The 13480-nt window shown below is 46.0% G+C and overlaps 1 protein-coding gene across 1 annotated transcript in view; it reads right to left on the bottom strand.

The window, feature by feature from the left end:
• Positions 1 to 84: 84 nt before the first annotated feature.
• LOC135804599 (general transcription and DNA repair factor IIH helicase subunit XPB-like) overlaps positions 85 to 13480 on the bottom strand; it is a 31677-nt gene continuing 18281 nt past the window's right edge. Inside the window, exons 16-39 of the mRNA XM_065318502.1 lie at positions 12987 to 13058; positions 10950 to 10989; positions 10425 to 10491; positions 9999 to 10102; positions 9774 to 9846; positions 9366 to 9436; positions 8925 to 8973; positions 8549 to 8593; positions 8215 to 8279; positions 7891 to 7983; positions 7470 to 7535; positions 7042 to 7083; positions 6583 to 6605; positions 5536 to 5607; positions 4972 to 5068; positions 4302 to 4349; positions 3938 to 3967; positions 3733 to 3772; positions 3273 to 3322; positions 2775 to 2843; positions 2415 to 2444; positions 2006 to 2059; positions 1450 to 1521; positions 85 to 1268 (exon numbers count right to left, since the gene is read on the bottom strand). Coding sequence (XP_065174574.1) covers positions 1149 to 1268; positions 1450 to 1521; positions 2006 to 2059; positions 2415 to 2444; positions 2775 to 2843; positions 3273 to 3322; positions 3733 to 3772; positions 3938 to 3967; positions 4302 to 4349; positions 4972 to 5068; positions 5536 to 5607; positions 6583 to 6605; positions 7042 to 7083; positions 7470 to 7535; positions 7891 to 7983; positions 8215 to 8279; positions 8549 to 8593; positions 8925 to 8973; positions 9366 to 9436; positions 9774 to 9846; positions 9999 to 10102; positions 10425 to 10491; positions 10950 to 10989; positions 12987 to 13058 — 1492 coding nt within the window. The 3' untranslated portion in view covers positions 85 to 1148. The remainder of the gene's footprint in view (positions 1269 to 1449; positions 1522 to 2005; positions 2060 to 2414; positions 2445 to 2774; positions 2844 to 3272; positions 3323 to 3732; positions 3773 to 3937; positions 3968 to 4301; positions 4350 to 4971; positions 5069 to 5535; positions 5608 to 6582; positions 6606 to 7041; positions 7084 to 7469; positions 7536 to 7890; positions 7984 to 8214; positions 8280 to 8548; positions 8594 to 8924; positions 8974 to 9365; positions 9437 to 9773; positions 9847 to 9998; positions 10103 to 10424; positions 10492 to 10949; positions 10990 to 12986; positions 13059 to 13480) is intronic.

Below are 13480 nucleotides of genomic sequence, written 5' to 3'. Positions count from 1 at the left end.
ATATCAACGTGCAATACATGCACGCCATGCAGCATCTGCACTGAACAAACACGCCTTGTGTTGTGGTGGTCTCCAGAATGCAAGGGCTGTAGCTGTACAACTAGACAAGATGAATGGTTTCTTTTTTCTTTCTCTTAGAGAGAGTAAGTATTAAATGCTTTTACACTGGTATTGCCTGCAAAACCTGGTGAAAAATAAAACGGGTACAAGAAGGGGATGGGGGTAGTAAAAACAATGTGAAACATCCAATAAAACCGGCTGAAATCTGAACAGCATCAGCATATCGCACATCAGGGCTAAATCGAGTCCAAATAGCTAGAACAACAGCACCTGTATACTTTTAGATATGATTATTGCTTTTGCGTCATAAACGCACCGCTGAGGAGAAAAATAGAGCTTTTTTCTGGGATTTACTTTTGCTTTGTACAGTAGTACAAGTAGCACATATCGAGCATCAGATACAACTGAAAGGTGAAAAGCGAACAGCTCAAATCAGCAGAACTGAGTGGCGTTCAATGGGTTGGAACGAACAGCATCATCCCGCATGGCTGGTTCGAAACATTTGTCAGACTGGATTATAAAAGCTGGAATGTGGTTGAAAAACATCCTTGCATCAAATTGTGTTTTCCAGAAAGTGACTCCTTTGGGATTTTCATTTTAAAAGCACAGACTGCTCATGAAACAGTGAACACTCTGTTCTAGGGAGCACTCAGTCCCTGCTCAAGACTGGTAGGGTCAACACTGGCATTGCGCATCGTGTTCCCTCACACCAGAATACTTCAGCAGTGGACGGGGAGCAGCGGAAACGACTGACAGGAGTGATGCAGCTGGGATATTGCAGATCAGAACTGCAAGACGATACCACCTGAGACTACGGCCTGCATGAGAAATCCATTAGAGGGCATAAAAGGGCTTCAACTTGTTGAATCTGCAAACGGTGCTGGACACTGTAGGAAACAACACTGGGTTATCCCCCGGAGCGAAGGAGGCACATACCGCAGGTCCCTGGCCACATACGAATGAGGCACATGCTCAAGGGTTCTGAGTTGGGCAGTTTAGGCGCCCGTTCGGCATTGGACCAATCATCATGAACATCATCATACCACCATCACCACTGTACTAACACGACAGTGGCACTGTAGTCAGCACTACGGCTTCCTGAGCTTGAAAAGAGGATGCTTGGCTGCTGCCTGCTTGCTGTACTCCATGTAGGTCATGCCATCTCCACCAGACATTGTAGACATATTGCCAACACGACGATGGGCTTTCTAAGAAACAAGCAAATAAGAAAACAAGAATACAAATGATTATAATAACCCCGAAGTGAAGATACTGAAGGTACTGAACCAACATGATTAGTAACTCAGTACCTAGGAATACCAGTACATGAATAACATTCAACTCTATTTCCTCGCCACGCTCCATGATGAAATGAACCGATCCACTCACCTTTCCGTGTGGCAACTCGTCCGAACCAGCGACATCCTCTTCATCAGCGTCAGCATCCGTAGCAGCCAGAACCTTAGCAGCAGCGTGTGCAATGACAGTTTCAAAGGAAGGCACAGTTTAAGATGGTCTTCCAAAATAGTGCCCAATGGTAAAGTTTTGGGGAAAGACGCTCTGACAGCAAGTGAATTCAAGCTGGACTTCTCCATTCGGAGCCCGTTATGTGGTTATCCGAGGAACGTATCAAGAGTAAAACTTGGACAGTCTTTTACTTCGTTCTACCCCACTGCTGGGCGCTGCATCTGCCGCTGGATTTTCGGGGTGTTGGCACCCGTCGTGAGTTCCCTCGGGAACGGAAAAGAAAATTTACTTTTTTCCTACTTTAAAGTACGGATGCCATGAAAGAGCATGCATTGGGTTCTTCATCAACAGCAGAGTTCTACTGTGCGGAAACTGAACCATCGACTAAGGAGTGCAATTATGTAAGGGTACTTCTCAACAGAACGTGCCCCAACTGCTACTGCCTACAAGGTTGTTTTAAAAACACTGCCGAGGTTACCTTTGTGAGGAGGTCGGCTTGCTCCGCTTTGGTGGTGAAGTGCAGGTCAGTCTCCTGAGAAGAAACAATGAACACCACACACCATTTGACCATTTGACGCCCATCGCCGGAGGCGATGATAGCGATGCTACAGCAGAAGCCATAGCAACTTGTGCTGGGATCGCACCATTCAACAGCTTGCAAGGCTGAAGAATTGACTGCCACTATTCAGCCTGGTCTACACCACACAGTTATGAACTGGCTTTTTCTGGCCAGTGAATCCCTACTTTTTGGTCTTTTTTCACATAACACACACGTACACACACACGCGCCCACCATTGACGGCCATAGCCCCTCCAAAATACGAATATAGCATATCAGCTACATCAACTGAATCATTCAAAAGAAGGCCAGCTAGAACAAAACTCACTCGTTCCATTTCCTCCAGCTTGGTGATGACCTGCACAGAACAGGAAAACAAGACCCAGAACAAGCCCAGCTGGATTCAGGAAGATTCTCACAGGCACTGCTTAACTGCTGCTGTACCAGTCAACGAAACAAACTAGAAATGAGGATCTGTTGCACATAGTTAACCTATTTATCGCAGTCCCAACTCGTCACAACCACAACCATAGTTAACCTGAATGAAATAATCATAATTGTCTTCAATGCGTAAATACTGTAGCTGTAATCTACATGGCATGTTCCAAGGATGTGTGTGAGCAGCTAGATCCAGCAGCAAACAGGGCGAAGTTGGAAACAGGGAAATGGATCTGCTGATCCAGCCTACCTTGTAGCTGTAGCCCTGGTTGACAAGGAAGCGCTGGCGCTTGATGGAGTAGTGCATCTCCTGCGTATCCTGAACGTCGTCACACGAAACAGAAGAACGGCAAGATGCAGATTAACAGGACTGCTAGTAACACGAGAGAAGATAGACATGCAGCATGTCGTACGGCATGCCTGCAGCTGAGCAGAGTCTGCACTTCCACGTAGTAGCAGCTGCAGTTGAAAATACTTTGAGCTGGTGTTTGAAGCAGTAGTCACATGGGTTAGGCGCGTGCGCCGGTGCCCTTCAACGGGGGTTTCGGGGGCCTCCCCGGGAAAATGTTCAAAAAATGAAGCAAAATCCTGCATTTTGAGCGAAAAGGGGGGGGGGGGGTTCCGGGCACCCAGGAACCCAAACGGGACACGCGCCTGTCCAGGGTTATCCTGTTGTGGTGACATTGCCCATTGAGAGAGTAATACGAGTACCTGTGACACAATGTGCTAATGGTCATGATCACCTCACCTGAGAGACCAGCGAGTAGAAGAACGCGTTGTACTCCAGTGTAGCAAACCCTGCCATGGGGCAACACATACATGTAGAAACACTGCATAAGTTACATGCACTATAACAATACAATAGGGGATAACTACTGCACAGGCATCGAGACTGAGGATAAGTGATGTTGACCACAGGACAGAGCTTCCATGTGGGTACAACAGATAGCAGCATGCACATGTACATGTACAACAATGGACAACTGCTCAAAATAACTACCGGTTTCGAGACGCAACGTGAGTGGCTTAGACTTTTCGTGAATCTTGCAGGTGATGCATTCACAGGACAATGAGCGTATTTGCACGAGCTAGCTAACACGGAAACACTTGGCATACTCGCGGCACATAATCCATACGGACCAAACTGGGATCAAGGTGCACAAGCTCACAGAAAAATTCCAACTGAACAAGCATGGGTAGCAACTCACCGCGCTTGGCACGAAGGATACGACCCATACGCTGCGCTTCCTGTGACAGGGAGAGACCGTTTGGTAGACGTAGAACACACAACAAATTACAGAGTATAAAGCAATGTTTTGCTGAACCTTGGGAGCAGTGAACAATCATTCCAGTCTTGTCTAATGACTTATGCCCAGCCATGAGCGCAGCAAGTGCAAACAACTACTGACATACCTGTCGACGAGAACCACCATGAGCTGAGATCTGTACAAACAAATGAGTCATCCATACAGATAACACACGGACACACGCACGTACACACACAACAAAACACATCATCAGTGATATATCCATACTAGCCGTCACATCTAATAAAGCATGAAAACAAAAACGATATACCATACAAAGTTGTACATCATCTTTTGCATTTAACTCTATGTTCATACTTGGTGCACATTGCACTCACTTTAACATCTTCAACCTTGACAACCAGAATACACAAATGGCCTGACCCCAGACCAGGGCAGAGAGTCTGCTGAAGAAGGAGCTAGCCCAGAGAGTACACTGCAATGTAAGGTGTCATGGATATTCAGCTCACCTGGATCAGAACGTTTGCTTCCGGCAAGTCGAAGGAGTTGTCACCCACCTGTACAAGACAGAAGTCAGCACACAGTTACCTTTAGGGAAATTCAGGATGAATCAAACTTCCAGAGCCTGTAGTATGCTGCACATTGAGTGGAATGATCTTGGTCCCAAGTGCCTACAACACTACTGTGAAGTAGGACCTTGGTCCAAGAGTGGCTACAACACACCAAAGGATCTTATCCGCACCTAGACGTTACGGGCGCCTCGGTCTACAGGACGCCCTGCAGATGAGTTTTTAGTGGAAATATTACTACTCTTTTTGCCATCTTTGTGGAAATAGTGGCCCCATATGCCAGATCTCTGGCCCATCCCCATCAAAACGTAGGTGATTCTGAGTTACGGACATTTCCGAGCTATGACCCGTGCCCGGTCCCGGACAAACCGGATAGGAGAGAAATGCGTGTATTATGCAGTTCATATGCAGTATGTGTGCCCAATATCATTCCGATACTGTGCTGTTTGACTGTCCCGCAACAAATTATTAGTTGGGAAAGTTGGTCATTTAAAAAAAAGTTTAGTGAGTTTTACAGCTAGTTTAGTACATGTTACATGCAAATGTAACCACAATGAAGATTTGCACCCCAGCGAAAACGTGTGAAAAGAACACAAATGGTCCGGTGTACCTTGGAGATGAAAATACAGTTGAGAGCCGGGTTGTGAATGAAGTTCTGAAGAATGCGAAGACGCTCGTGCTGGCTGGTTGGTCCATCAATGAACGGCCTGGAGGTGATCAAGGTGGAGAGAAAAATGGATGACTGCGTACTTAGATCACACAGATGTGTGTGTGTGTTTGTGTGCGTGTGTGTGTGCATGTGTATGTGTGTATGTGTGTGTGTGTGTGTGTGTGTGTGTGTGTGTGTGTGTGTGTGTGTATGTATGTGCGTGTGTGTGTGCGTGTGTGTGTGTGTGCGTGCATGCATGCATAAAAGAGAGAGAAAAAGGGACCACAAGAAGAGGAAATAAGACATTGGGCATCATTGACAACTGTGGCAATTACTCACAGAATATTCCAGTTAGAATCTGTGTGTGTGCACATGTGCAGAACTGCACAGAACTGGCACTACACATATTTAAATCCAACGCATCAAACTTACAAATATCCTATGTACTGTGCTCTCAATTACTCAATTGCCCCCATCCCCACCTCCATGCTACGCCAAATCAGCAAAAAATGCCTGTACACCAACCTGTTCATCTTGATGGCATAGCTGCGCAAGGCAAACACGTTGTCCGAGAAGACAATGATCTTGTCATTACGCCTGAGAACATAATTATGCAACACAATGTACACAGGCATGTAAGACACAGACACATCTCAACATTCAAGTGTTCAAGCTCACGCATACACACACATCCCTCTATTGAAGTAGGCTGATACATAGTGTGCTACGGAAAGTAGGAATATACAATGTAGGATGACGCAGGGCGTTGTATTTCATCATAGACGGCTACTCTCAGCCGTTACTGTTCCGTCAGTCTGATTTGAAACAGGTCAGCTACCCGAGCTTGAGGTAATGAGTACTAGCAGCATCAACATTATAATGTATGTACATGGAGATGGTAACTACAGTCGACCTACCCTTGTAACGATAACCCCTATAACGATATTACCCTAAAAACGATATTTTTCTGCCAAACCAAATCACTCCATTGATTTTTGTATACAATGTCTTACCTATTGCAATTTCCGTAGTAGTAGGTGGCATGTGGCCTCTAATTTCCTAATGTCTTACCTCTATAACAATATTGCTATAACGATACTACCCCTATAACGATATAAAATGGGCCGACCAATCGACATTTTCCATTTTATAACAATATCTAGCAGGGAATTAGCAGGGAATATATACAGCCCACTATCCAGGTAGGGCAAGATTCACTTGATAAGTCGCTGGGACATGATGAAATACAATGGGGGCACCAGTGGGCACCTTGCTGTGTATACAGTGCGCATGTACGTCAGTTTTTTATGCTATGAAGAGTGCAAACAATGAACAAAATCCGTGCATTATGATGTACGTGTATGAAATGAACCAGTTACCCTTATAACAATATTTCTTGGTCTGACGCAAATATCGTTATAAGGGTAGGTCGACTGTACCTGTAGTCACTGTGGCAAGTCTACTTGTAACAGAGATAGTAAATACATCAGCAGATTCGTGGACAGTGTACAGGACGATAGAAGTTCTAGGAGTGCACGTGTGCAGAACTGCGTACAAAATGTCCAATCTCACCTTTCATGGTGGTTGACCAGAAACTAGATAAGGGCCAGAGATGTACACAAGGAATAGAGAACACATAAACACACATACACACAGCATATCAAACAAGTGAATAATAGTAAACAAGTACAAATAAACAATAAGCCTCTCTGGGACTTGATCGAGGAAGAACTTGTTCTCTCCCTACCTCTCTTTCTGAAGGGACATCCTCTCCTGGCATCAACACCTCATCAGAGAAATTCTGCAAATATAGCGAAGTTCCCGGACTAACAACATGTTGTTGGTACTGTTGTTGCTGTTGCTGTTGTTGCTGTTGTAGTAGTAGTAGTAGTAGTAGTTGTTGTTGTTGTTGTTTTGGTAGTTGCTCAGTTGTCACAGCTATCATCAATGTCATTGCTGCATCATACTCAGACAACACAGGATTTGTCTACTTTTACACCAATTACAGCCATGCAGCACAAACCAACCTACCTGACAGACACGAAACTTGCCCGGGTTCATCACACAAAGCAGCTGAGGATAGAAAAGAACATCGGCAGAGGTAAACACACACACGCACGCACGCACGCACGCACGCACGCACACACACACACACATACACAGCTCTGATCATGAATAGCATGTTTACGCCCATCTCCACCACCCCTGAGCGCTGTGCCTTGAGCTAATACATGACGAGACCATCAGGTCTGCTCCAAAGAGAGGGAGCCATATTGTCCGGCTCTTCACCCAGATCTTAGAAACGAACTAGCTGCTGTACACTAGTAGTAGACCGCATAAGATTCGCTTAGTGCCCAATTCATTTCACCAGGGTCAGTCTACCCAGGCCCCCTCCACCACATCTCAAGACACTACTGCAAGTGAGATTGATCGCGCGCGTGAGCCACACATCACTGTACCTTTCGTTTCCTGCTGCGGATCCTCAGATACTCTCGATAGAACTCCCCTGACATTGGACACCACACCTGCAAACAAGACACAAAAGGAACGGGTTGCATGCAGTGATGGCGATTCACCTTTCAACACTGGTATCATTCACACACGCATGCATGCATTGAAGAAAGCATGCACCTACATGTATGCACTGCACCCCCCCCCCCCCCCACCCCTCCCCCCATTGGAGGCAATGGAAAGGTCTGGCTTTAGGTTCCGTCAGAATGAAAAGAAAGCACAAGAGACCTCAGTGGGACTGCCGAATTATTACTTATACCATCGGACTGCTCTAGATTGCCTTCAGCACACAGCATGAGAATCTCCCAGGCCACAGTACAACAGCAGCATACACACCAGCAGCATACACAACTGCTGGCCAACCCTTACCTCAGCACACTGGACACGGGCAATGTAGCCAGCATCCTGCAGCTCCATCCAGTTGGCTTCGTACAGCTTGGGTCCAATCAAGAAGTTCAGATCCTGCAGCAGACAGAGGTACATTGTACAACAAAGGACATGGGACCCAACAGCATTATTACATAATACAATTATGATACCACACAAATCTCTACTACGTGTAATCAAAGTACATGCTAGTACATGTACTTGATTTGACAGCAAACTCCAGATGACAGCAAAGCAGATGATCGGGTGAGAAAGACCAGCTGTAAGCACGTTTCGGTCAAAACCTCTCCATTGTGTTATATGTACCTGAATACGGTCATCTTCACGGACCAGCGTCGCAGTCAAACCAAGTTTGCAGTGAGCCTTCACAGCTATAGAATAACAGCAGCAGCAGCAGCAACAGCAGTAACAACAGCCATGTTTTATCTTGTCCATTACTGTATACGGGGGGGGGGGGGGCACCGGCAGTAGAAATAGCGGATATAGCTGGATTTTTAAGAGCAGTAATGGAGCCATAGACACACCATCGCAGCAGCTCCCCGCACTAGAAATTCCCATGAAAGGCAGTCAGTGTCACTCTAACTGACAGAACACACATAGGTGCTGTGGAAAACAGTAGAGCACTGTTCCACAAACTTACCCATCAGCACGCGACGGAACTTATTCGCAGGAATTGTTTGCACTTCTGCACACACAAAAAAACACAGCAGCACACATTCAGGAAATCCACAAGGAGGAGTACTATGTTCCCAGAACACTGCAAATAGCATTGGGCGAGCTGTATGGAGTCAGGCATACGCCGATCTACACAACAACAACGTCCGTGTTTGCAGTGTACAACAGTGCCATTGCAGCTACATGAACTACATGATAAGAGAGACAACAGTATTTGACAGTAGGCCTACTGGGCACAGAAAATACATGTAGTAGGTCTGGTCAGAATGATGGACCACTGTAAGAGTGCACATCCTACGGAAAGCTAACATTACTAGCAGTAACAATTTTACAACACTCACCATCCAGAATCATGATGCCCCACTCACGGCTTTGCAAGAACTCCATTACCTACACAAGCACAGTAATGATAAACGCAGCGAAAACACGCACACATTACACAAAACAAGCCAATGCCTCAAGCTGAGCGACGTGCAATCAAGTCCCATGGCTGATGCTTGTTTGTTTGTTTCGATTTTACTTCACCAGATACACAGGCATTTCTGCCTTCTCGTCTAGTGCCGGGCCTGATCTCTCTCTCACTGCACCTACTTCTGAAGTATCATGTACAATAGGACCCATACAACATACACAGTACACACTACTACACAGTGCTTTGAAACATACAACATCAAAACTAGGCACCTTGGAACTGGGGTACACCCTCCGGCCCTACGAAGAAAAGCCACACACAGCCCGAGGCATGAGAACAGACACAGGGGCACTGGCAAAGCAAAACCCACCTTCTCAGACTCCCAGGACCGTTTCTGTGAGTGCGACACCATGGAATAGGTACTGATAGCTATACTGCAGCCTGGATGAACAGCATCGTCAACAGTAGAAGAACACCAGAGAGAAAGTCAGATAGAACACTGTGGACTAGAAGAACAAACACTGGTAGGAAGTTGCCATGCAGGACAAAGCAAGAGATGCAGTGTACATCAAGAGAAGATACAAACAAGGGCACTTAAATGGTACGGCTGTGCACCAGACCAATGTGCAACGTACCATGCTGAGTGACTCTGTACACAGTCTTGCTGCGGCACCACGTGGCACACAACTCTAGTGGACAAAGATGGTCTAGGCCTGCAGAACAGTGTGTTTCCCCGTGCTAATTAGTACACGTACATGTGCATGTGTCATGTACATACCAATGGGCTTGTCCTTGGCATCACTGGTGAAGCGGCAGATGGAGCTCTCTTTCGCAGTAGACCACATCTTGAACTGCATACACAAGTGCACAAGGATGAAAGTTAGTGAAACACACACGCGAACACGCACACAGACATACATACATACAGACAGCCACACAGACACACACGTGAATTCCTAAGCAGAGCACAATAGAAGGTATGAGCAGCCACCTCCAAACCAACCTGAGACTTCCATTGCTCCACCGCTACTCCAGACGTGCACAGCACCAGTACCGGTTTGCCAACGGTACATGCAGCTGTCACACCAACCAGTGTCTTGCCAGCACCTAAACAGAACACCAATACAGCCAACAACATTCGTAATAATACACATGGCACACACCTCTAATAAATTAATACAATAAGAAGTTTATTAAGAACCAAGTCATTGAACCGAACATTCTGTATAGATTACCAAGTACATGTACTGTGTTCCTGGAAAACATTACACAAGGTCCTTGCAAAAAGCCATACAGCATTCGCAAATCTAATTAGCTGTGTGATGTGCATGTACAGGAAGCTAAGTCTTCGGAACGACTGTAAACCACATTAGCGTCATAGCAAGTGAACTTATTGAACACAGAAATATTCACAGCACCGGAAACTGACCACATGGAAGTACGATGACACCGCTGCGCGCTCTGCCATTTCCAAACATCTTCCTCAAGCTCTTCTCCTGCGATTCGAGAGAAGCAGAAACAACAAAGAACATTCTCAACAGTGTGCTTCTGCCAGCATCATTGGGATGAGAACAGCAAGTAGTTGCTCAGTAAGAGGTATACATAATATTAGTTGCAAGCACTTTAAGTATGCTACACTAGATTCAATCACTGGACAGCTAGCCGTATCAACCTTGTTAGGTTCTCCCAGCGGCGCTCATAGTGACTGGCCGACCTGATCATAAAGACGTTAAGTGATACTATAGCTGCAAACAAATACACTACAGTAGTAGCAGCGAGGCTAGCACTTCTTCAGACAAAGAGTAAACCAGGAAAGAGCATGAAAGCATTACTATACTGGTTGTAGACACACATAGCAAATGCTCACACAGATAAAGGAAGGGCAGCAAGAGCACAATCATACAGATAGTTAGCCTGTCACAGTTACAGTGTATATACGCATGCGGCATCATACCTGATATGGGCGAAGAACAGTGGTGGGCTTCAAGTCCATGCTGAAATGAAACAGACACAGATGCAAGATCAAATTAGCAAACCATACTTCGAAGTACAGTAAAACCTGTGACTACCGACCACCCCTTGGTGCCAGCAAAAGCGGTCTTTAGTAGCAGGTGGTCTTTAGTTAGAGGTTTGCACCGCGCGACCATGTATGGATCCCATTATATGATATGTATATCAAAATGCAGCTAATACAATTCTCCAAGACTTGCGTAATGCCATTCCTATTTCAGGTCAAACAACACTTGGAGAGAAAGACGGAGAGAGGGAGGGAGAGAGAGAGAGAGAGAGAGAGAGAGAGAGAGAGAAAAGATTTATATTTTACGGAGGATTAGCAAGGCGAAATTCGCGTTCGCGTTCGCAAACATTTTTCAGTTCGCGAACTGGATTGCGAACTTTCGCATTTTTCGTTCGGAAAAGTAGTCGGAACACGAATCGCGGATTCGTGTCAGGGCAGTTATAAATTTACCACGCTGTACTGTCTGTACACAATGTACGTCGTGTCAACGTCATGCATGTGCGAATTCTGTTTGCTAATCCTTTCTCATAACGCGAATTCCGTCACTGAGTTCGACTTTCCTTGGAGAGCGAACGCGAACGCGAATTTCGTCTTGCTAATCCTCCGTGTTTTTGCGGACATCAAATTCAGCTCCTACTTCTGAAGCCAGGAGTCAAACGTTTCCTGTGGAAGTTTCGTTTTGCGCCGGGCTTAAAATTTGTTCATGCGATCAATCGTACCGACTGTCCTTGTTGCGACTTCTCGATTGCTTGAACGCGATCCTTCAGCATCAGGACCTTGCGTTGCTGCTTTGTTTCTGGATTCCTTGCTGTCATCGTCGATTCGTCTGTATTACTGGGGTGACAGAGCCGCTTACTAGTAGTCTTCGTTTCTCCTCCGAGTGAGTAACATCGATCAGAGAGCGCTTTCGATGCGCTATCCAAGACGTTTCCTATCATGTTTATTCTAGACAGCGCTTGAAATTCAGACAGGTGTAGTGCAGTCCACACAGATTCCACAGTCAAAATGACCTGCGCTCATTTGTTCGGCTGTAGTATCGAAAGATTCCTCTCAGGACCACGGAAATGCATCAAAATTTCAAGACGGAGAATTGAGCAAAATTTGATTTCCTACAGCGCGGTCGCTAGTTACGGGTCAAAAATCGTCTTTGGGACAAGAAAAGGCGGTCGCTGGTCGCGTTCAGCAGGTAGTCGCTAGTCACAGTGCATTTTGAATGTGAGACCGTCCGTGCCTGGCCAAGTGGTCGGTAGTACCAGGCTGGTCGCTAGTCACGGTGGTCTTTAGTTACAGGTTTTACTGTAGTAGCAGGCTGGTCGCTAGTCACGGTGGTCTTTAGTTACAGGTTTTACTGTAGTACCAGGCTGGTCGCTAGTCACGGTGGTCTTTAGTTACAGGTTTTACTGTACTACTACTGGTCATGCCACAGTGCAGGGTTCGACAAGGTTTGGCTAGAGAATAGGCTTTATTCAACTCAACGTTTGCAGATAAGGCAAACAAACCGGTTTCAATCAAAGACAAACATTTGTACGAGTGCTTCAGAGCAGCATACATGACTGAAAGCAACACTCAACAGATGCGCTTCAGCGTTTGCTGTCCGTCAACAGACAAGGTGCCATGTGCATGGAAAACTGAATCATCTACCTGATAGCCATTAGAAGAGACTGTTTTTAAAAGAGAGAGAGAGAGAGACAGAGAGAGAGAGAGAGAGAGAGAGAGAGAGAGAGAGAGAGAGAGAGAGAGAGAGAGAGAGAGAGAGAGAGAGAGAGAGAGAGAGAGAGAGAGAGAGAGAGAGAGAGAGAAGAGAGAGAGAGAGAGAGAGAGAGAGAGAGAGAGAGAGAGAGAGAGAGAGAGAGAGAGAGAGAGAGAGAGAGAGAGAGAGAGAGAGAGAGAGAGAGAGAGAGAGAGAGAGAGAGGGAGAGGGAGAGAGAGAGAGGGAGAGAGAGAGAGAGAGAGAGCACTGGGTTTAAATCGTACTCAATATCAGCGTTGGCAGTGTCATGCTTGAAGTCGTACTCGGCCAGCAAGGGGTACTCCATAGCGATGCATCTGTCGAAGAAAAAGCAAAAAGACACGCATCACATCACGGTACATGCATGCACAGCCTAGTTTGCATTTCATAAACACATCGGTGCTGAGATATGACAACAGGTTGTGTACTAGAATGCACTACATTTAGTCATTTACACAAAACGGTGCTCACAGGCTGCTGTGTAAGAATACACTGCTCAAGATCAATCTACGCGACACTAGAGAATGAAGAGCCACGATGAGCTTGGGCTCAACATACACCCCCTGTCATACTACAGGTCTGACATGTATGCACATACACATGCACAACAAAATAGTGATACAGTAAAACCTGTGACTACCGACCACCCCTTGGTGCCAGCAAAAGCGGTCTTTAGTAGCAGGTGGTCTTTAGTTAGAGGTTTGCACCGTGTGACCATATATGGACCCCATTATATGAT

Source organism: Sycon ciliatum, chromosome 1 (genome assembly GCF_964019385.1).
Source record: "Sycon ciliatum chromosome 1, ocSycCili1.1, whole genome shotgun sequence".
NCBI lineage: Eukaryota > Metazoa > Porifera > Calcarea > Leucosolenida > Sycettidae > Sycon > Sycon ciliatum.
Note: the sequence above shows the minus strand (reverse complement) of the source record. Positions and strands in the feature narration are given on the sequence as shown.